Source organism: Corvus hawaiiensis, chromosome 3, assembly GCF_020740725.1.
Source record: "Corvus hawaiiensis isolate bCorHaw1 chromosome 3, bCorHaw1.pri.cur, whole genome shotgun sequence".
In the NCBI taxonomy this organism is placed as follows: domain Eukaryota; kingdom Metazoa; phylum Chordata; class Aves; order Passeriformes; family Corvidae; genus Corvus; species Corvus hawaiiensis.
Window position 1 is genome coordinate 86,309,746 of NC_063215.1, and position 23,346 is coordinate 86,333,091.

Below are 23,346 nucleotides of genomic sequence, written 5' to 3' on the forward strand. Positions count from 1 at the left end.
GGCCTCTGCATCACCTCTCTGTGGCAACATCCACTGGGCCTTCCTTAAGTTGCACCATGCAGGGGAACCCAGGAGCCAAACTAGGCTCAGGCTAATGGCTCCTCCACCTGCCCACCAGCATAAGCAGCATTCCAAACCTGGCTGTGCCTCCCCAGTTGTGTGTGCAAGAATCTCCTGTCAGGCTTTGCAGCTCTGAATGCAACCCTGGTTGACACCAGCCTTGGCAAACACAGAGAGTCACCTGTGTATGGAAAGACAACTTTCCTGTCCCAGAGAGACTAGGGACACAGAAAGAGTTCAAAGTCTCTCCCCTCCTTCCAGGTACATGGAAAAAACCCCAACCAGCCAAAAAAACCCCACATTTACGCCCATGGCACTATATGCAGCATATTTTTAATTTAATAAAATAAAAAGAGAAAAAAAGTTGCCTTGCAAAAGTACCAAAACCTGCTGGTTTGTCAGTCAGGTTGTGTTGACGAGAAAAGGATTGACAAATAAAACCCAGGCTTCTGGCGAAGAACAGCTTTCACTGCTCCATCCCCTGCTGTCTGTGGAGCAGGAACAAGGCACCGCAAGCGGGCTCTGCCCCATGTCCCAACCCTCCAGGCATAGACTCTGGCCAGCCCCTGGGAAAACCAGGGCCAGTGCCTTCAGATGGCAGGAAAAAGAGGGGTTGTTTGTGCTTGTCTGAATGGCAACTGCAAAGCCCAGAAACCATGGCACTGAGGGACCCCGAGGTGGTGCTGGGGCTTCTGGGCAGCGCAGCCTTTGGCCTGTAACAGCAGCAGATGAAACCAAAAAGCAACCTCGAAGGACTTGGCAAGCCTTGGGAACTGTACTGGCCAGCTCAGGTGCTGCATAAAAATCAGCCTGGGCTGAGGGGAGCAAAGAAAAGTGTCTTGGAGCAGGGGTGAAGAATTGATAAAACCAAACTGGGAGGTACTGGCTTTCACTGCGGTGCCCTCCCAGAGCAGATCCCAGGCCTGGGGTAGGATAGGCTGGGAGTCCTTCCCTTAGCTGTGCCTGTACTACCCAGAGCCCCTCCTGGAATGGAGGAAGAGCACTCCCCACCCTTCGGTGGGCTCAGCTTGGGACTTGCCTCACTTAAGAGGTGTTTCAAAAAGAAACCTAGTGTTTTGCTTGCCCTTTCCTCCTGCCAAGCTCTGTAGTACTAACAGAAATGGAGGAGCATTAGCCAGAGGCAAGACAGTACCAGGGAAGAGTTCCCTTGTTCATCAGTGACTTTGGGGAGAAGCCACAAGACAGAGGTGGGGCAGGAATACCAGCAGCCCCATGCTGGTGTGCCCCCAGGCCTGTGCCTTGGCTTAAGTCTTTGACCTATTAAGGCAAATGGAAAGGTTTGGAGCTGCATCAGCCCAGAGCATTTCCTGGGCTTGTTCCAGCCCCTTTCCCAGGAAAAGCAGGTGGAAAACTGAGTCACTGGTCTTGCCCATCCATACCCCACTCTTCTCCTCAGTGGGTTTTGAGAAATCAAGCGAACACTGTTGAGTGGAGGCAGGACAGCTGGCATGGCTTAAATGCCATGGCCTCAGCTTCCTTAGACCTTTTGTACAGGGGTCTCGCCTGGCGGGAGCTTCTTGCTGCGCTTCTTCATGCGGCTGCGGGCGTAGACACGGAGAAAGAGGGCCATGAAGACAACAGCTATGCCCAGCCCACCCACAACAGTGACAGTGTGCCCGTAGATGAGGCAGGAGAGGAGGATGGCAAAGGCCTGTCGGAGTGTCATGATGATGGTGAAGACAGCTGCCCCGAACTGGTTGATGGTGTAGAAGATGAAGAGCTGGCCGCAGGCAGAGCACACGGAGAGCAGCATGGCGTGGGCGGTGAACTCTGAGTGGCGGGCCATGAAGCGCAGCGACTCCAGCAAGGCACCCTGCTCCAAGAGCGAGCCCACGGTGAAAAGGCAGGAGAAGACATTGACGCCAAACATCATCTGCACAGGAGACATCTTGTAGGTGAAGAGAGCGTCCTGCCAGTTGGAGGTGAAGCTGTCGAAGATTATGTAGCCAGCCAGAAGCACTATGCCAGAGAAAGTGGTGACAGTGGACACCGTCCTGTTAGGAGCGCTGGAGAGCAGGAACATGCTGACCCCCACGGAGATGAGGGCGGCAGTCAGGTACTCCCAGTACTCGTAACTCTTGCGTGACACCAGTTTGCCCATCATCATCACTGGGATCACTTTGGAGGCCTTGGCCAGCACTTGGGTGGGGAAGCTGATGTATTTGAGTGCCTCATACTGACACCAGCTGCTGAGGATGTTGGAGAGGGAGGCAAAGGAGTATTTGTACATAGGAGCCCCATGGCGTGGCTGCTTGGTCAGGGCGCAGTACAGACCAGCCACTGTGAAGGCCAGGATGCGGTTCATGAACACTAGGAACTGGGAGTCCTTGAACTTCTCACCAGGGTCTGTTTCAGTGGCACCATATGTTCTCGTCATCACACGCTCCTGGAGGACACCCCATGTGAGGTAGGAGGCCTGTAAAGCAGCAGGAGCGCAGGGAGAGTCAGGACCCACAACAGCAGCTGCCAGCAACAACAGGAAGAACTGAGCCCAGGAGATCCTTCCTTTCCCCAGTGTTGCATCATTCTCTGCATGGCAATGCTTCCCTGAGACACTGGGAGATGCGACCACCCCCCACTCCACCCATCTGAGGGAACCCGCTGTCCCATGTGGTTACAACCAGGAACATCCTGTTCCAAACAAAACCTGCTCAGTGTACAGGGGAGAAAAGTCCACAATGCAAACATCCTGGGGAGAGCGAGCAGTTACTCTTTGAGCTACTTTAAGCCTGTGGAACCAGACTGACAGAATCAGGGAATGTTACTGATACACAACTGTGGTTTTGTGCCAGCTCCCTGCGGCAGGTCCTGGCAGTTTTCCCAGTGGCCTCTGCATTGGTTTTCACTTCCAACTCCCCAGCCTTAGATTTTACATCCAAATCAATTCTAGTTTCAAACCCAGCGGACAAAATTGTCCACGAGGGATGATCACTGTCCTGGTTTCCATCCCCACTACTTTTGGTGCAGCAACACCAAGCCCCTCACAGAAGTAACACAGGCTTCCTATCACTACACATCTCCCAAGAAACTACGACACAGGAAGATGGAAGAATTTGGTGGCCCACAGCAAGTCTGAATGGGCTGGGGGAGTAGGCCAGAGAGTGAGTCTTTTCCTGGCTGCAGGACACCTAGGTTTTGCCATCTCAGTGCCCACATTGCTATTTTTTGTCCTCATAGACCCAAAAAGCTGCCCTTCCTAATGATGCTCAGGGTGTAGCTGAGACTTAGGGAATCTAAGATTTTAAATTCCTGTTTATCTGTAGCTGAATTCAGTATTTTCTCTCCAGTACTCCAATTCATCAAGGCAGAACCATCAGCCCCAGACACTGACCCAAGGGAGAGCTTGGGAGATAAGAGGGCTCAAACTATCTGCTGATCTGACATCAGGGCCAGAACAAAAGCAACTTTAACAATCTGCTGAATCACAGAATTTTCAGAGTTTTCCCTATCCATGGCTTTAGAGGACTGTGATCAGACAGACAGGACTCTCCAACCCAAATGACAAAAGCTAAATGGACCTCTGCAGCCCTTAGAGGCGTGCTATCCTGGCTGAGAGGCTGTCCCAGCCTCCAACCCTGCCTTGATCAAGGACAGCACTGCATCCTTGGTTTTCAAGGAACTGACAGTCACTAACCCACTGGCCACCTCCTCCTTTCAGAATGGGACAGCCACACATGCACAGGACCCCTACCTGTAGGCCAGCAGCACAGAAGAGCAGCTTTAAGACCTGTCGGGCTGTGGAGGACTCCGTGGGCTCTGCCCGGGGTGGCAGGGAGCCATCGTCCTGGTGTACAGACTTCACCTCAGAGCCAAACACGCATGATTTGATGACAGGGAAGCAAATGCCTCGGCCTCAACAGGGTAAGAGAAGATAGAGACACAATTAGCCAAAGCCTGGGCACCACAAGCTGCACCAGCCAGAGAGGTGAGGCCTCCCTCCTCACTAGCCTCCAGATCTGCTGGCGTGGGGGCCTCAGAAAAATTTGTTTCAGGATAGCACCTAGACAGCATGGGGACACAGCTCTGTGATTGGCTCAAGCCTGACAAAGCAGGTTGGGGAAACAACCTGAGTGGGGTAGACCGAGGTGGGGGCAGAGAGCTCCAAGGGATGCAGGATGTAGAAGGGAAGCTCCTGCTCCTACCTGTCTCCAAGTAGTTCCTTCTCTTGAAGTACTGGATGAGGAGGAATCCTGGCACCACAATACTCGCATAGCCAGCAGCATTAACAAAGAAACGGAAGAGCCAGAAGTCCCCCCACGAGTCCTGCAGGGCAGGGGTGATCTCTTCACCAGCAGCCATTGCAGGGAGGGAAGCCAGCATGAAGGGAAGGCAAAATCTGCGGAGAGAGGAAGAGGCAGGTGGTGGGCTATTGGTACATGGGCAGCTGCACTCCACATGCCTGTAACACCCACCACCCAGCCTGCTCCTCACCACCCGTAATACTGCCACCCAGACCCTACCGCAGCCACAACTGTGATGCTGGCAGCACATGGAGTAGGAAAACTCCTCTGGAGCTGAAGAGCACAGGCCAGACATCTACGTTTGCTTCTGTTAAAGGTGGTTGCTCTGGAACATATGGACTTAGAACCTTGGATTCCCAGGATAAGAGAGAACACTGCAGTAAACATCTGGTTTTGACTACACTCTTACTCCAAATGCAAGGAGCACCTCACACCTCACCTTTGCAAGTTAAACTTTAGCGCAGCTTTTGGGTGGAAAAGGAAAAGGTCACTGAATGGAAAAATTGACTCCTACCTAGAAGCTCATGTTTCTAGCCTGTGGCCATGAGCAGCCTTCCTCTGGAAGCAAACAGTTCAGAGCTTTCCCCTCCAGCTACACCAGGTGAGTGGAAGAGAGGCGGGGATTTGAGCTGCCAGCCTCCCCCACCTCCCCATGCAGCTTTGGAAGTGTGCCAAGGCATTCCCCACAGCTCAGACGAAATTACCAGGGTTCACCCGCTTGGCAAAACACAGCCAGAAAGCAAGGCTGGAAAGGAACAGGAAAGCAGCTGTCTGGTTGGGATTTTACCAGGACTATCCAGTGAGGTATAGCTGATATTCTTCAGCTATAGCTGTAGGAAGTGATCTATCCAGCTTTAAAACAGCTTTAATAGTCAGTCCTTGAAGGAGTTCTTCCCTTCACTGTCCTCTCCCTCACAAACATGCAGTATTCAAGGGCACCAGGTACTCAACAGAATGAGCAACCAGGCAAGAACTTCCTACACCCAAGGCCACCTGCATCCTTCCCTCACACAGCAACCTGCAGCTTCCTGCATCAGGGCAGAAGGCTTCCCTGATCCATGCTACATCCTTGCCCCAGTTTCCTCAGTGGAGAAAGCCTCCCAGTTGCCTTGGGGGCCAGGTGAGGGTGCTGAGGGCTGGCTACATAAACACACACCAGAAAAGCTCCTGTGACTGAAAGGAATAGAGATGTTAATTCCTCCTCCCCTAGAAACATTTAGGGGTGTACCTGGCCCCAATATTGTACAGCTGTGACCTCTAGTAGCCCTCACATGAAACTCAGAGATTTACAAACTTAAGGGCTTTAAAGGCAAGAAAGTCCCCTGCCATTACATGAGCATGCACTCCCACCAACCTCTTGTCCCCTTGGAAAAGACCTCAGGGACTTTTCTCATCCTCATCTGTTATAGCCAGGCCCTTGGAGTTCAATAACCTGACCAAAGCTGAGGCTGTGTTTCACCCAGAAATCTCCCTTCTGTGACTTAAAGTACACAGAAATTCCCAGCCCAGGGAGAAGTGCAAATGGCTAGGGATGGGTTTCTTTGCCTGCTTGCTATTCCTCTCTCTCCCCCACCCTCCCCCCGCTTCACCAGAAAAGACAGTTTGACACCTCCACTCCATCCCTCCTGCTGCAGGGGCATCATCACAGGCTGTACAGGTGCTGTGGGATGTAAAAACAGGGCTCGGGGCTGGCACCTGCGGCTGAAGTTGCCCGTGTGCTCCTGGGTTTGCCTGTATTAAGTAACCCTGGCTGATGGTGGGGTGCAGAAACGCCACTCACTTTTGCAGAAGTCAGATATAAACGACAGGGTCTGTTGCCACATTTGCAACTTGACAGGGACTGCAAGCTCCGTTCAGCACGACTGCGCCTGCTGTTACCCCGCCAGCTCCTGCAGCGCTGCCATGGGAGGAGAATCAGCTCTGCTCTCCCACAGCGACCGTGAAGAGGAGGCTATAGAGGGACAATGGTTCTCTATGCCTGCGCTAGCAATTCCCAGGCCCCGAGAGCTGACTCAGTGCAGCAGGCCCTGCCCTCTCTGCCGAGGCTGGGAAGGAACAGGGACGCCAGTGTTACAGGTAGAAAGGGGGGCGGCTGAGCAGGCGACGTGCTGAGGCATGAAAGGACCCTTAGTCTGGGACCTGCGGAATAACCCACGAGCTGCTCCCCTGGGCACTGCAAGGGCAGCTCTCAAACGCACCGCTTGAGCCGGGCTGGCACCCAGCCCTCTGCCTGGGATGCACCATTTGGGTCCCGGGTCTGAAAAAGATCTCTGCCTACAGCCCTGATACTCCAGAGCGCCCCTCCAGCGCCTGCAAGGGCTGAGGTCAAATGCAAGCTTGGAGCTGACACGTCCATGCTAATACCTCGGGATCTCGTGTCTGCTCCCTGTCCCTGCACGCAGCCGGCTCGCAGGGGGTGCCTGCCATTGTCCCCCCAGGGCCGACCGCCGCCTGTGCCCAGGGGCCACGAGCAGAGGCACCGGGCTCCGCTCCCCGCCGGACGTGGGGCACCCTCCGCGGCGGGCACGGCCCGGGGCTCCCGGCGGGGAGAGCCCTACGCCTGCCGCTCCGGGGCTTCTCTGCCCGAGGCTCCGGCGGCCCGCGGGAGAGGCAGCGCCCGGCCGGGTGCGGGGCGAGCGTGGCCCCGGCGCCGCCTCCCTGCCCGGCGGCCACGTTCGCAGCGAGCGGGCCGGCAGCGCGGCGGCGGCCCTCGTCCGCCCTCGCCGAGCGGGGCAGCTGCCGCCCGCGGCCCGGCCCGCCCTCCGCGTCCGCCCCGGCCTCGCTACCCACCTGCGGCCCGGCCCCGGCCCGGCCCGGTCTCGGCCGGCTCCCCTCGGCTCCGCTCCCGGCGGCGGCAGCGGCGGCGCAACCCCCGCCCAGCGGGGGCGCTCGGCGCCCCACAGCGCCCCTGCCGCTCCGGAGGGACCGCGGCGGGCGGGACGGGGAGGGGGCCGCGACCAAAGGATCACAGAATCAATCAGGTTGGAAGAGACCTGAGATCATCGAGCCCAGCCTATGACCGAACACCACCGTCTCAACTAGACCGTGGCACTGAGTGCCATGACCAGTCTTTCCTTAAACACCTCCAGGGACGGTGACTCCACCAGCTTCCTGGCCTATTCCAATGTCTAATCACCCTTTCTGTGGAGAAATTCCTCCTACCATCCAACCTAAGGCCCCTGGCACAGCTTGAGGTTATACCCTCTTGTCCTGTCGCTGGGTGCCTGGGAGAAGAGGCCGATCCCCACCTGGCTGCAGCCTCCTTTGAGGGAGGTGTAGACAGTGACAAGGTCTGCCCTGAGCCTCCTCTTCTCCAGACTAAACAGCCCCAGCTCCCTCAGCCACTCCTCATACAACTTGCGCTCCAGACCCTGCACCAGCTCCATTGCCCTTCTCCAGACATGCTCCAGCACCCCTTTTGGAGTGAGGGGCCCAGAACTGGACACAGGACTCGATGTGAGGCCTCACAAGTGCAGAGGGACAATGACATCCCTAGTCCTGATGGCCATGCTATTCTTGATTCAAACTAGAAGCCCTCAAAGCTGAGCCCTGACATCCCCCCATCCCTGCCTCCTGGCTCAGGGCAACCCGCTCTGAGCTGCCAGCCCTGCACTGGGCACAGACACAGCTGCTCCCTGGGGCAGGTGCTGCTCGAAGGGTTCAGGGCAGGATGGCACCTACTCCAGCCCCAGTCCCAAATCCCCTATCCCAGCCCCAGGCATGGCTGCAGGGCCAGCTGGAGCTATCATGTAGCAACCCAGTAACATTTTACAAACATCTTTTTATAACAAATAGTTTTATTTTTAAATAACAGAACAAACAAAAAAGTGCAGATCACATCTTTCTGCCCTTCCCTTTGCTCCCAGCTACAGCCCTGGCTGCACCATCCCACACCACCCTGCAGCATCTGTCATTCCTTCTTTGGGCAGCTTGGAAATGTCTCCTGTCCCTTGTGAAGGTGTCCTTGAAATAGCCCCATGGGTTTGCAGCAGGGTTGATGCCCTGCCAGAAGGTGAGTGGCAAAGATTCAGAAGAAACAGAGCAATCCAGCCCAGGACTCCTGAGGAAATCAGGCAAGGTCCAGAGAGGCCTCAGGGGTCCCTTATGGTGCTTTTCTGGCAGCATTCCCTTACAAGAACGGAGGAAGAAGACAAAAGCTCACTCCAGAGCAGCCTGGTCAACTGCACCATCCAGTATTTGTCCCAAACAATAGCAGCTGCTCTGAGGCAACAAGTGGGAAATTTCCCCGGCTGAGATGGGGTAAGGCAGCTTTGTGCATCCATTCCCACAGCACCTTTGGCTGATTTCCTAATGCATCACATGTGCTCCACTGGCTGGAGAAGTGGCAGGGAAGGGTGGTGAGCTGAACAACAGAAAGGATGGGAAGATAATGCTGCCACCTCCTCCCCTTTCAGCCTGGGAGAATCTAAAACCCAGGGAAGATCTGTGCCCTAAGTTTTTTAGCCCCCTTCCAAGCCAGGAGATGCGGCAGGATCTTTCTGTCCTCTGTGAAAAAGGAAACCACAGCACACTAAAGCAGCAAGGTGTCAGGCACAATGGCAGAAGCAGGGATCCACAACCACGTCTTCAGCATCTCCTATGCCCTTTTTTCAGCCCTGAAGCCAGATGCTCGGCAAGACAGTATGGGAATAGGGCACCAGGCTGGGATCCCCCAGCCTTAGCCCTGAGCAGTAGAAAGGCTCTGCAAGTGGGGAAATCCCTGTGCTCCCACTCACCTTCTGCGGTGTGAAGGACCCAAGGGAGCGGGCAGACTGGGGAAACCCCTGTAGCCCTCACGTCCCCAAGCCCCCGCGGTGATGCGCAGCCTCCTGATGCTGTGGGTGGGTTAGATCACATGAGACCTCTGGTGCCCACAGCAACAACAAACATTTATTAGAGTGTTGACTCTCCTCACCCCACACTTAATTCTGATGGGGTGCCAGAGGATGCTCTGTCCGGCCTACAGTGTGAAAATGAGTCCTCTCCTGCTCCTTCCCTGTGTATGCTGGAGATCCCCACAAGTCAGACCCATGTCAGGGAGGGGAAATTCAGTCCTGCTGCAGTGCACAGATACTAAAAGAAAAGCCTCCCCTGTGTAGTGCTCATAATGCCACCTTCTTCCATCTGGGAAGGCAGCCTGAGGCAAACAAAACTTTTCCAAAGAGGGGAGGGGCAGTGGGGTAAGTCTCCCAAAGTGTCTCTGCTCCCACTGAACTGCAGGCAAGCGAGATCCTAGTGGGCAGCAGCACAGAGGAAGGAGGCAGCCCGACAGGCCAAAGGAGTCCACCTGCTCATTCAGAGCACACAACAGGCTTCCCTGAGATCTTCAGGTCATCGAAGGGCAGCAAGGCGAGGAGCTGCAAAGACCAAGAGTATGGACACGTAAGCATCCAGGGTTGAGTCTCCAACGAGCTGGGGTAAGGGCCCGAACCTTCCCCGCACCCAATCCTGCAGCCTCCCACCTCCCCAGGGAAGTGCCAAGAAACCCTGTCTGGGCTTCTTCTAGGGCTTGAGGCAAAAGGCAGTTACCCACACCCCACACAGCCAGTGCCTACAACCTATAGGGAAGGATAGGAACAGCTAGAAACTCTTCCAGGGAGGTGCCCTCTAATCATCCAACTCCTGCACCCCCTGACACGCTTGCAGAGCCACAGGCCTCCCCCCACAGAGACTCACATCATCGTTGCCATCAGCCAGGTCCTGAGCTGTCTCGTTCTCCATGTTCCTCAGCAGGGTGTCAGCCCCAGAGTGTGAGAGGACGGCGGCGATGGCAGCATCCTTGCGGCCCACGGCCAGGTGGAGCGGAGTGCACCCGTTGTACATCTGGGCATCCACGTACGCCCCATTGCGCAGCAGGAACTGCACAGCCCTGCAGTTGTGGCACTCCACAGCCAGGTGCAATGGGGTCTTCCCGCTTGTGCCCTCCTGCAACCCAAAGGTCACAAGGGTGTTGGTGGGGGGGGGTCCTCTCAGCTGGGCCCTGCAGCACCCACCCACACCCCTTCGACTGGGTGCAGAGGGCAGCCCCCACCCTGACTGCTGTCACAGCACCCAACAACCTCTCAAGGACCTTTACTCTTTGCTCCCTCAAAATTCAGTGCCCCCAAGCCTCACAGCAGTGTCTTCCCCAGGGCTGAAGGGCGTGCCCAAGGGAGAAACCCACCATCCCAGCCTTTATAAAACATCACACCATGCCCAGTCTTACCCGAACATTGATGTTGGCACCACTCTCCAGAAGCAGAGACATCATTGGGATGTTCCCTTTCAAGGTACTGATGTGCAGACAGGCCAAGCCTGTGATGGGGAGGCAGAAGAGAGAGCCACAGTCAGCTCAGACCACCCTGGGGCACACCAATCCCAGCCCCATTCCCCTTCTGTGTGCTCCTGGATCCCTGCATACATATCTCATGATCTCTGCCCTAATCTGGCCACCAGCTCTGCCACTGGGCTGCCCTCAGGTCTCACCTTGCCAGTTCTGGAGCTGCAGGTCCTGGTGGTGCCTATGGGGCTGAGTCGTGCCATCCGCTGTGGCTGTGCCCTCCAGCAGCTGCTGGGCACACTGCAGGTGCTGCTGCTCACAGGCCAAGTGCAGCGGGGTGTTGCCATTGCGGTCCTGCAGCCCAGGGTTCACTCCCTTCTGGATCAGTGCCTGGATCACACTGGGCTGCTCCAGGTACACAGCGAGGTGGAGCGGGGTCTGGAGAGAAATTAGGAAAGGGGAGAATGTCCCATGGGACACCAGGTGTGATGAGCCCCATCAGTGTCCAGGAGCTAGCCTGGCAGCATGGGCTGACTGCCACCCAGGAGACCCCCATCCCTGTCCTGAGGTTACATGTGGCTGACACTGGTGGGGTCACATGGCTTGCTGTTCCCCTGCACCTCAGCTCAGGGATCACCCATGGAGACAGAGCTCATTCTCCCAAGTTATCTACCCTGCCACACTCCAGCCATGCCTCTTTCACAGCTGTCTGCAATGTCCTGGGGCCTTGCAAAGGAACCCTTCACCCCACGGTGCTGGGAGCTATCACACTTCTCTCTCAGGGTATCTCCACCTCCCTTCTTCCCCTCCCTGTAAAGAGGCTGCTCACATGGGACCTTCACCACGCTCTGGGGGAAGCAGGTGTGGGGTCCTGGGGAAAGGGCAGATGGATTGGGCATCTATCCAGGAAACAGCTGCAGCATTTCTCTTCCTCCCATCTTCTGCCTATCACAACAGCATACCTGGAAAAGATCATTTTGGATCTCCAGCACCTCCCTGGGTAGCTGAGCAATGCAGCAGAGTGCTACAGCTGGGACACAGTGGATAATGGCCAGATGAACCAACCTGCAGAGGGGATAATGGTGACAGGAAAGAAAAAAAAGAAAAGTAAGTCCTGAGTGCCATGCTCAGGAGCAGAGATCCTTTCCTGCTGCATGAAGGAATAATCCCCCTGCCTCCTCCAGTCTCCCTCCCTCCAGCTTGGAGCTCCTCCATCCTGCCCTCTCCCTGGGGAAGCTCAGCAGAAGGCCAAGGCAGGAACATGGTCTGAGGCTCCACAGGGCAGTCCTTTACTCTGATCCCCATGGGGAACAGACCCTCCTGTCCCTGCTAAGCAACACAGGGTCCTCCCTCAGACCTCACAGCATCTGTAGGGTTTCAATCTGCCACTGTCCAAAGCCAGACCTCCAACTGGTGTAGGTCCAAAGAGCCTGGGATGTGTTTTCCAGAGTCCAAGCGCTGGGTTTGGTGGCTGCGGAGGGAGGTCTGGGCTCTGGCAGCTGCCTGGGGAATTCCAGTTCCCTGCTGCCAGCTGCACACTGTACTTCTGCTTTCCCCTCCACAAAGGCAAAGAGTCAAAGCTGTGCAGGAGCCCAGGGCTGGTCCAAGATCACCTGCATGGCACAGTCCCTATGCCAGCTGACCTGCCGGTCCACTTTGATTTCCTCTTCTCTCCCCCACATCCTTCCCTTTTAGCACTGTCACGGCAGGGCTGCACACAGCCCGTCAGCACAGAGGGACACCAGAGATGCAGCTGTCAGAGCTTGGTGGCCAGCAGGGAGCTCTGGTCCTCAGGACTGTGGTCCTCACAGCCATGGGGTGGCCAGGCACCCCAGAGTCCCCCAGCCCAAGGACAGGTTTTATTTCCAGACAGCCCCAGCACAGTCAGAAGACGAGCGAGACCACAACAGAGGCAGAGCCAAGAGGGAATTTACAGTTCCCCCTGCCAACCTCCTGTCTCCCAGGCCCCTTGCACTGAAGGGCTATCCTCCCACCATAGGGCAGCACCCTCAGGCCAAACCTGGCCACTGTGGTCAGCAGCAAGGAGCTCCCACTCTGTACAGCATGGCAGGCATGAGCTGAGCCTCCTGCTCCCTCCTCACCACTGCACTGGGGACCTTGGGTGGCCTCTCTCTCTGGAAGGAATCAGCTCCAAACTGAAGGCTGGGCTCTGTCACCCATGCTGCTTTGATGGAGACTGACAGGGCCAAGATATGCAGGGTGAGAGCTGTGCCAGCCCTGACAAGACACTCTCCAGACAGCTTTGGGATGCCACCTGTGATGTGGGGGATAGAGAGCATCCCTCCACAGGCAGGAGGGGCAACACCTGGCCCTAAAGCTTTGCAGACAAGAAGTGGGGCTGGGACTGCCTTTTTGCCAGTTGCACGAGTGTGCTGAGAAGCTCCGAGGCCAGTCCCAAAAATGTCCTTTATTGACCTCCTCCCAAGTGCTGCTTGAAGATCAAGCCAGCATCTGGGACCCCAGGCATCTTCAGTTGAAACCTGATTTTGAAGGCGAAACAAGGCCAGCTCCTCTCCACCCTGCTGCCGAGGTACAGGCTGTGCCCAACAGGAGACGCTTTGTCCCCAGGGAAGCCCCAGTCAGGGGAATTCCCCACTGGAAGGGGAGGCCACCCATATTTGCTTGCCTCTGCACAGCCACGGGGTGCCCCCTCACTGCCAGCACTCCCAGGGCAGGGGAGGGGGCTGCAAGCAGGGGCCATGCAGCCCCCTGGGCAGAGTCTGGCCACCCTCAGTGGTCCATGGGGCAGAGGCACAGCCAAGGTGCCCAGCCCAGGAACAAGGCAAACAGCTGCAAGAATGCCCCTCCCCTCATCAGGCCTTTGCTGACCCTAGCCTGGGTATGATCCGAGCAGGGATATTCCCTGCTGCGTTTTGCATCAGGCCCCGGTCCCTGTGGCAGCACCTCTGCTGAGGTGGCCTTTGCACACTTGCAGGGACAGCCCCTGTTTCTCCAAACCTGCTCCCAGGCACCACGTGCGGGAAGAGGCTGCAGATCTGCCTTTTTCAGGTACAGCAGAGTTAAGACTGCTCAAATAGGGGACTTTCCACAGCAATTCAGCTTGAACTTTAAACCGCCAGTGCTTTCGCTTTCCAGAGCCACACTGGGCTCCCAGGGGAGAGAGCAGGGCTCAGGGTTGTGTTCCACGGCAGACAGCCCTCGTGCCCCAGGAATCCCCCGGGCCCCTCTGTTACTACCCACACCACACTGCACTGTCATGTGGGGACGAGTGGGGCAGTCACCCCGGGGAGGTGGAAACCCCCGAGCAGCCCTCTGCCACTGCCAGCACCTCACTTTTCCTGGCTGGGCTGCCTTTGAAGCTCAACAAGACAGTGGAGCCGCTCGGGGCTGAGCTAGTTTGAGCATCCATGCTGCAGAGGCAACGAGGGTGACCATCATCCTCCTGGCCAGAGTTCAGGCTTTCACCTTGCAGCTGGGATGTGCCTGCTTTGAAGCATTGCTTCTCCCCCCCTCTTCCTTCTCCACCCGGTGCAGCCTCCTCCTGGGCTTTCATTTCTGCATTCGTTCCTGCCTTTCCTCATTGCCAACCCTCAACTTCCTGAAATGGCTGCAGGAACCTGAGCTACTTGGGGGAATCATGACAAGGCCAGCGGGCTGGGAGGAGCTCACCATGAGCACACGTGCACCGAGGCATTCTGTGCCACGGGCAGTGCTGCCAACCAGGAACTGGGATTCTCTCCTAGCCCAGGAAACCTCTTACACCCAGGAGACATGAGGCGCAGGCATCGTGCCAGTCTCCACTTTTTTCCACCAAGGCTATGAGCATACCTCTCTGTCTGTGCCACGGCAGCCACGTGGCCCAGCTGCTGATGGGCTGCTACATGCTGGCACATGATGTGCCAGAGCCAGGGCATGGCAATGGAGAGACACCTGCTCGCCGCCAGGCACTGCTCCTCGCCCAGCCACAGCGGTGTGCCCTTGCCAGAACGAGCCCTCCGCCCTGCCATCAGATCCTTGCCCATCTCGGGCTCTCTGCACATCTCTCCTCTGCTTTCCTCTACTTGCCTGCTCCCTCCCTCCTCAGGCTCTTGCCTGCAATGCTCCTGGCTGCAGCCACAGGGGTGGGTGTTCAGCAGGAACTGTCAGAAAGGGCAAAGGGGAATTTTGGAGAGGGCAAGGGATGGAGGAGCTGTGGGCAGAGGAAATGTGGCAGGAGTACAGACTGCTGGGTTCATTCTCAGCTTTTCCACTTGCTCACCAGCTCTGTCCTGGCATAAGGGGATTCAATGCTCTGAATCACAAAGGCACAGGACATCCCTGGCACAAAGTGATCTACCCATCATCATGGAGATAACCCTGGAGCAGAGAGGTTGGGGCTATCCCTGGGGATGTCCCTGGGACTGAACATGCCATGCCCAAAGTGGTCCTAGCTTAAGCACAGTAGAGCATCCATTTCCACAGTGACACCCAGCTCTGACACACAAGCAGAACTGATGAAGCCCCACCAGTTCTCTGGCTATCCTTTTCCACCTCTGTAGAAAAGGAGCTGACCATGCAGATCCCCCCATCTGTAGAGGAAGACACCTTGTCCTCAAAGCAGCCTCTCCCTTCACCATCTCACCTCAGAAGCACCTAAATCAGGGGATCCAGCATTCAATTGAATTTGCTTTGACAAGTTTTTCTCCCTCTCTAGACAAGGTCCCTGTCTGCAGCAGGAACAGCTCATTCCCAGCTCCTTGTTTTGGCTGAGTGGAACTGTAGGAAATCATGCAAACAATTCACACAAGAGAAACTCGTTCATGGGAGGAAATGGCCCCAGCAGCAATAGAAAGGAGAGCAAAGGAGGAGGAGAACAGGGGAATTCCACGCTTACCCTGCTCTCCTCTTCCAGCCCTGTAACCTGCGCTGCTAACCGCTTCCTCAGCCATCAGCATGAGCCTCTGCCAGCGGGCTCAGCAAGCACAGCTCAATCCTGCCCTGCAGCCCTGAACCAGCCCAGCCTGGCTCCCTTCCTTCCTCCCCACATAGCAACGCAATGCTGCCCTGCTCCATAAAGCTGTTCCAGCTGCCTTCTGTCAGCTCCAAGGGAGCAGCGGATCCCAGCTGCCTCCTCCCATGTTCTGTGTTCCTGCCCTGCAGGTTTCTTTGCCCCTTCCCTGGGAAGGGCACAGCTTGAATTTGAGTGGAGGGGGGGTTGGGATGGGACTGGAGGGAGGTTGCAGCTAGAGGGATGCAAAGTCCTTTCAGCCATGCTGGGTTCAGCATTCCTGATCTCCAGTCTGGGCAGCAGCTGCTTCCGAGCCTGCTGCTCCTGGGGCCCAAGTGAGAGGTGAGAACCGACAGGTGAGCAGAGGAGACAGTCCCACCTTTCCTGGGGTGCTCTGCAGAGGGTCTGGTCTGAGTGCTTGAGGAAGAGGAGTGCTGGAGGCTGACTGGCAGGAAAGGCACTGCAGGAGGGCTGTGGGTGCCTCATTTTTCAGTGAGGTGGGGACAAGAAGGTGCCCCGACCCTGGTCTCACACCCTCTAGACTGCACCCACACATTTGAGAATTTTGCTCCATTTCTGAGCAGATGGTGGGTCTAGGATTGCAGAAGCACTAAACATCAGATGCATGTGGGCTGTTCCCTGCAAAACAAGGGGCCTGTCCCGTACTACCATCTATGCACAGATGGGCCAAGCCAGAAAACAGGTCAGCCCACCCTAGCAGGGGCCAGTCACCGTCAGAGAAGCATGATGAACAATTTCAATAAAAGCAGCAAACATCCCAAGAAATCCATTGACTGTGGTTAATCCATATCAAACAGAACAAACTCATACCTCACTCCTTGGGAGGCAAATGCATTCTACAGTTTCTGTACACAAAGAGATATCTTGAGGTCAGAAGAGCCTCTAACAACAGGGAAGTGCCTGGACTTTGCCAGAGCCTGTACAACACATCCTAGCAATCATTTACAACCCCACAGGTATTCTCACTGTCCCAGGACTTTCTTTTAATGAGGCACAAGCCGTGGGTCTAAGATACCTCAGGGGCTCCCTTCAGCCGCGTATCTGCCCCAGTCAGAGGGGCTTCCCAACGCTGTGACACAGAGAGCATCCCACGCAGCTCATTGAGAGGCATGCAGTAACCACTCTGACAGCTCAGATCCCACAACCTCTTCCTACACAGGCATGTCTGACTCCTCATTTATTCACATTATACTAAAAAAACCCAAACCCAAGCCAATAAAAAATGAAAATTTCTGTGTTAAATTAGCTGAGCCCAACCCTTTCCCCGCAGCAGTTGAGCCTGCCTGCAGAGTGCAAGGACCTGAAGCCATCCCCATCTTGGCTGATCTGTTACAGCCAGGCTTCTGCATCCCAGGACATGGAAATTTCCAGCCATTTTTTCCCTTCCTCTGTGCGGAAGTTCCCTGTGTTTCTCCCCAGGCCCGAGGCAAACCTAGGCAGGCGGAAAGTTTGAAGAAACTTCCTCCAGGCCAGGCTGAAGTCATCCAAACAAGGAAAAAAACCTCTTGCATGCACGATCTCAGAAGGCTGCCAGGACTTACCCACTTTACACCAAGGCTGTATGTACGTGACCCCTGCAGCAGCCAGCAATTCCTGGCTGGAATTGGCATCCCAAAGCAACTTGTGCAGAGCTGCCTGGCCTTGCTTGGAGGGACACCAAGCTCTCTCTTCTTTACCAAACTCCTGAGCACGCACGGAGGAAAAGCTGAGAGTTCAGGGACAGGGAGCTGGACACGGGAAAATCTCTTCTTCCTCCTGGCAGACCCATGTTAGGACTCACTTTCTCTAAGGCCCCACAACTGGCAGCATGCTAGGGAGTAACTTGAGATGGACTTGAATCCTGGCAATCAAGCAAGGAGGTTTCTGAAGACCCTTTGGTAAAACCAGGAGCATCCCCACTTCCCATTAACTACAGGCATCCCACTGCTGGGCAGCTGGCAACAGCCCAGCCCAGAAAAGCAGGGGGACTCCCAGCCTGACCAGCAACAAGGTGTGCTCTCTGCATCAGACTTCTTTAATCCTCCTCCTAAAAGTGAGTCTCTCCAGTACTCTGCTTCTTCTTCCTTCCTTCCCTTTCTTTTATCTTCACTGTCACACTCTGAGCACTCCCCCAGGCACACAGGGCACAGGGGGTCAGCAACACCCCTGTACAGCAGGGACAGCAGTGAGAAAACAGCCACACTGGAGCAGACAGCCTGAATGGGGACAACCTCTATTCCCCTGCTCAGGGAAGATCTCCAGGCCAGGACTACATGACTTGGGAGGGTTATGACTGGCACACGCCAGTGAATGGTTAGAAGTGGCTCTTGGCCCCTTCAAGATGAGCCTTTGTGCTCAGCAACAACCCATGCAGGCAAGGGAGGCCCCTTCACTGCCATCATGTGGAGCAGAGTTCAGAACATCAGCCCCCATGGGGCCCTGATTTTACTCGATTAACTGTCCCCAAGCACTTGTTAAGGCATTTCAGCCCACGAGTCACTGGCACGTGATTTCTTATCAGCAGATGGGCACTACTTGTCTCTGGTGGAAGGAGGAAGTCAGGCTTCCTCTGCTCCCCTCCCTCCCTGAAACACGAACCCAACCAAAACCACACAGTCCCATTTTCCATCTGAAGGAGGCCTAGGTCTCCCTCCTGTGATTAAGCTGGGGTCCCCCGACCTTTACTGCTGCAGAGGTGCTGCACTGCTTTGCATACGGGGCCCCATGCAGAAGACAGTCACTCTCCAGCAGAGGCATAGCCCCCAGCCTCTCCATCACTGCGGCATCAGGTACCAATGGTAGAAAGTGGTGTGTGGCCCAAGGACCAGCACGAGCAGAAAGGGAAACATATTTTTAAGATAGATGATATAGTCCTAGAGAGAGGAAACTCTGCTTTAACTTCACACACTAATGAATCAACTCTGCCTCTCCAGAGCTGGCAGAGGCTGACATCAGCCCAAGGAAATGGGAAGGTTTTCTCTTGTGCTGGAACAAAACAGGTGATCCCTTCACACCCCATTTCACCTTGAAGGAGCTGGTCCCATCCCCATCCTTTTCCCAGGATGCTGGAATTGTGCATCTGCCAGATGAGGCTGGGAGGGATGGGGTTTCCTCAGTGAATCTTAACAAAGATTGAGGTGGTCTGGAGCACAACAATAAATCTGCCTGTAGTCTGCTCAGAGGTAGCCAGGCCTACAGCTGGAAAGCCCCTCTCTTCACTTCCACGCAGAGCAGTCCCATCAGGACCCACGTCAGAAGAAAAGGAGCTTGTTTACATGGAAGAGACAGATATTTGGAGTCTTGGGTCACATAGAAAAGACAGATGCTTGGAGGAGACCATTTGAGCTTGAGTGCACAGGGTTTGTTCTCTACCTGCCCACACAATAAACGGGGTACAGATCACTGCTCAAGGTGCAGCCACTATCTTCCGCTTGCCACTCCACTCCTCATGCTTGATATCTCCTGCCCTCACAGCTGAGCCACTCTCTCAGGGACTAATGCACCAGTGCCCGATTACTGCAGCTCTGACTTCCCTGAGGCAGAGGGGCTGCCAGTGGCACTAGGGAGTCATGGAGAGGGTGACATTTGGGCAAATAATTCTTGGAAGACAGCACCCACGCATTTCACTGGCCATCACACCCCCATCTTCCCTGCTAGCCAACTTCCTTCCTGCCGAAGTGAGACTCCTTCTAACTTGGGAGCACAGGGAGAGACAGTTTTAGCCCCATTGCTTCATCCTGCCTGCTTTGACGCACCTCTCCTGCGGAGGCAGGCAGGGAGGTATCCAAGGAGGATCCTGCTGACACTCCAGCTGTCCAAGCACCTCTGCCTCCACCTCCTGTTCTTACCCCACGAGTACCAGGCTGACAAACACAGGCACACCTTGAGATGGCACAGGTGGGTGAGCCTGAGGGAGCTATGGACAGTGAAGATTTTTGTCAGATGTAGAGCCAAGACTTTTGCCAGCTCCCTTTGTGCAAGCCCAGTGCTCCTCTCAGCTCAGTAGCAGCCAGGGCATCTGAGCAAACAGGAACTACTTGGTCAAAACCCCTGTACTTTTTGTATGTTCAAAATTACAATTACAGGAAAGTGTAGTTGCCCAAGTCTTCTGAAATATAATGATAGCATGATTTTAACTCTCTGCCTGGAGCTGTTTTGTGGCACACATTCAAAAAAGGCACACAAGGAAACGTGCTGCTGACAGAGATGAAAAGAAGAAAAGAAGATGGGTTTGTCTGGCTGATGAAAGGGATGTAGTCTGTGGCCCTGTGATCCCATCTCTCTTGGGACCTTCTGTCACTGGATGAGCAATTGCACCATACACTTTAGCATTACTATCAGCCCTGACTTGTTTTCACATACAAAACCAGTGGCAGTTTAATGAGTCGATGGGTGCTCACAGTCCCCACTTGCATCAACCTGAGCGGTGGATGTTCAGCACTTCTAAATATAAATGCCACCTACCTCTGCCGCAGGGTCAGGAGGAGAGACAAGAATAGCGGAGGCACAAATCCACAGCCTCACCACTCTAACCACAAGAATAGTTTCTTTTCCCAGCAGTGGGAGTAGATCCCAGGAAAGCTGTCGCCTGCGTGGACACGGCAAACCCAGAGCTGTACAACCAGCAGACCTATCACTCCCTCCCTCACTCTTTACAGATTTCCTCTTCTGAACTGCACTGTGAGTGAGAGAAAACAGAAGAGCAAAGGCAACCGTTTGGGGAGCTCTCTGAGAGCCTCTCCTGCCTACAGTAACCAAGGCACCACTGATTAATGTTTTCCTAGCTAATGAGATGTTTGCATAAGGTCTCTCCAAGCAAGTCTGACAGGCAAAGGGCTTCAACCACCAAACAAGACAGCCTCAAGCACTAAAAGCATCTCCAAGCAGCTGCATCTATGGGGCTCACTAATAAAGCAGTAAGCAAGGAGCCCTGGGCACACCATGACAGACAAGCCAGCAGGGAAATGTTACTTCCACAGCTCTGATTAAAAGATGCCTGGCTCCCTCCATGGACACCTTGGCTGTAGCATTACAGGCTAGGAAAAGTGGTGAAGCTCCTCCATTCTGAGGAGCGGCAGAATCAGCCTGTAGATAGGACAGGACTAGAAAGCCTGTCTGGGGAGTGTGGGAGGCTGGGTTTAGTCTAACTTTGCTTGCCATGAGCCTTCCAGCCAATCCTCAGAACAGATCCCACAGTCAGCATTAATGAACTAATTAGCAGATGCACAGACTCCTTCCTAACAGGGAAGTAAACACTCAGGCTGTCTCCCAGCTCATCTTCAGCTTCAGTCCAGATGTGTTCTGCCAGGCAAGGACAGAGCCTTCTTGCTATTCCCGCTACTGAAGACATTTGCTTGCTCATGTCAGTGCTTCTTAGTTTCTCTTCCTCTTGCACCATTACTCAGTATTAAACTCCAGCCTGGGTTTGGGGCAAAGCTTTGCCCTCAGCTGTGAGAACGCTTCGCTCATGCTCTGCGTGTACACTCATGATGAAAACCTTCCATCGAGGGAATGTACAACAGGAAAAAACGCTGTGATTAGCTGAAGGTAATTACCAGAAGCCAAACCAAATAACTCTGGCATGATGCCTCTACCCTTGAGAGGGCATTTCAGATGTGGGAAGCCCCCCCTCATTAAGAGAAACACTTGTCTCCGTCACAGAACCTCAGGAGGGCAGCCCCACATCGGGGTGTGCGTCACAACTGTGCCAAACACTGCGGCTCTGCAGGCAAGTTGGCAAAGCAAGGCGATTCCCACCTGAGAACAAATAGTTCTTGGGTTGCTCGGTTGAGCAGCATCTAACACAGCCATTGCAAGGCCTTGCCCTGAAGAGCCAATCTTGTTTCAGGACTTGCTTATGTGCCATCTCACACAGCCAAGCCTCCCCCCATTGTGGAGGAAACATTGCATTCTCTGAGGAAGAGACAGTGGGGGGGGGGGGGGGGGGGGGGGGGGGGCGGGGGCTTGATTTGCTCCCCCCTTTCTTCTAGTTGCTAGCAGCCCCCATGGCAAGCAGAAGCTGGCTTCCTATGGTGGGTCCATTCTGTGCCATGTAGCCTGGGGTGCATCTCTTCCTGCTCACTCTGCTGGACCTGGCTCAGATACCCCTCAGCCGGGTGAGGAGGGTCATCCACCCAAACCTACACCAGGATGCCAAGCATCCACGCACAGCAAGGCAAGGCGGGAGGCTCTTAGGACAGGGGCACGGGGACTCCTTCACAGCCCAGCTGAACGGATGCTCCTCGGGAGAGGGCTGGGGACCACTACAGCCTGGCTTATCTCTAGGCAGCAGCTCCCGGCCGCTGGCCGGCCGCACGGGGAGCAGCCCGGGGCTGGGGGGCCGCGCTCGCAGCTCCCCGGGGGTCACTCACGTGTCTCCGTCCTCCGAAATGTAGGAGAGGGCCTGCAGCTGCTGCCGGCTGAGTCCCTCGGGCCGAGGCGGCGGCTCCTCGGGGCGGCCCCCCGGAGCCCCCGGCAGCCCGGGCAGCGCCTCAAGCAGGGCGCCGGAGCCGTAGCTGGAATCCAGGCGCTCCTCGGCGGCGGCGGCCTCGGCGAGGGTCTCCTCGAGGGCCTCAGGGCGGCCCTCGGGCGCGGCGGGGGTCTCCCTGCCGCCCGGCAGCGAGCGCAGCGACTCGATGCCCGAGTCGCACTGCCCGTCCTCGCCCTCCCAGCCCGCCGCTTCCTTGCGGCACTCGCCGCCCGCCGCCCGCGACATGGCTCAGCGCCCGCCGTCCGCCTGCCCCGGCCCGGGTCCCGCTCCCGGCCCCGCTGCCGGGGGGCTCATGGCCGGAAAGCCACAGCGCAGCGGCCGGTGCAGTCTTAAGGCGCCACGGCTCCGGCTCCTCCTCCGGCCCCTGCCCGCACTGACTCAGCCGCGGCCGGCCCGCCTGCCCGGGATTCCCCCGCCGCCACCCCGCCCCGGCACTACCAGGGGCTGCCTCTCCCCGCCCTCTTTGTCTGGGGGAGCGCAGAAACACCGAGAGGGAGGCAGATTACGGTGGCCACGGCAGCGTAGGCGTGTGCAGGGGAGGGAAGCGGCCGCGCTGCACTTCCCTGCGCCGAGCAGCGCACGGCAGTGCGTCCTGAGCCTGCCTCCTCCCCTGTCCTGTTGGTTTGGGTTCTTTAAATAGCACGCAGGTTTGCCAGGGGAGGGAGGGACCTTGTCAAACCAGGCGGTGTGTGGGTGAGGATGCTGTTGCGTGTGCAGGTGCTGACTGAAGCCACAGGCTCTGTGGGAAACAATATGGTGGCTGTCACTTGTGGCAGAGGTGCAAACAAGACGTCTGCTTTTCCCATGTGCACACATCAAACTGTTCCACCCGCTGAGACACCTTCTCATCTGTTCTGCCTTTACAAGAAAAGCCAGGAGGTAGTTGGCTGTACAAGCCTCCTGGTCCAGCCGCTTCCCATCACCTTTCTGTGTTGCGAATAGAAATCCTTTCGAAGCCTAGAGTGGCTGCCAGGGCTCACACAAGAGCAGCCAAGACATAGAGATCAAAGTTGAAAAGAGAAGGTCAAATGAAGGCCCAGTTCACTGCCTGTGAATGATTGACCAGACTGCATTTCAGTGCTCTCCTCCCAGTGCCAAAACTCCAGTGGTGTTTGTTCCTCATGGATCTGCATAGATGTCATGTAATTACTTGCCAGTGTCCCAAGCAATGGGCTTTCCTCAAAAGACAACCTAGATAGCTCTGAACACACCTGACACTTTAAAATCAGTTTCACTTTTTGCTTGAGATGTCTTTTTGTCTCTGCAGGGTCCCCATTCTTCCAGTTCATCTGAGCAGGAGGGGAAC

At 55.8% G+C, this 23,346-nt stretch overlaps 2 protein-coding genes across 2 annotated transcripts; both read right to left on the reverse strand.

Annotated features, from left to right (window-relative positions):
* Positions 1-373: 373 nt before the first annotated feature.
* On the reverse strand, positions 374-7,161 carry SLC35B2 (solute carrier family 35 member B2). Its single transcript, XM_048298099.1, has 4 exons — positions 7,113-7,161; positions 4,224-4,417; positions 3,773-3,933; positions 374-2,497 (listed from the first exon to the last, which is right to left on the reverse strand). Exons 2-4 carry the CDS (start codon positions 4,399-4,401, stop codon positions 1,559-1,561), a joined length of 1,278 nt encoding a protein of 425 aa, XP_048154056.1. The 5' UTR covers positions 4,402-4,417; positions 7,113-7,161; the 3' UTR covers positions 374-1,558.
* A 2,029-nt stretch (positions 7,162-9,190) lies between these two features.
* NFKBIE (NFKB inhibitor epsilon) lies at positions 9,191-22,639 on the reverse strand. The gene is made up of 6 exons (XM_048298721.1): positions 21,922-22,639; positions 11,544-11,646; positions 10,788-11,019; positions 10,528-10,616; positions 9,999-10,247; positions 9,191-9,679 (listed from the first exon to the last, which is right to left on the reverse strand). Exons 1-6 carry the CDS (start codon positions 22,263-22,265, stop codon positions 9,614-9,616), a joined length of 1,083 nt encoding a protein of 360 aa, XP_048154678.1. The 5' UTR covers positions 22,266-22,639; the 3' UTR covers positions 9,191-9,613.
* Positions 22,640-23,346: the final 707 nt, after the last annotated feature.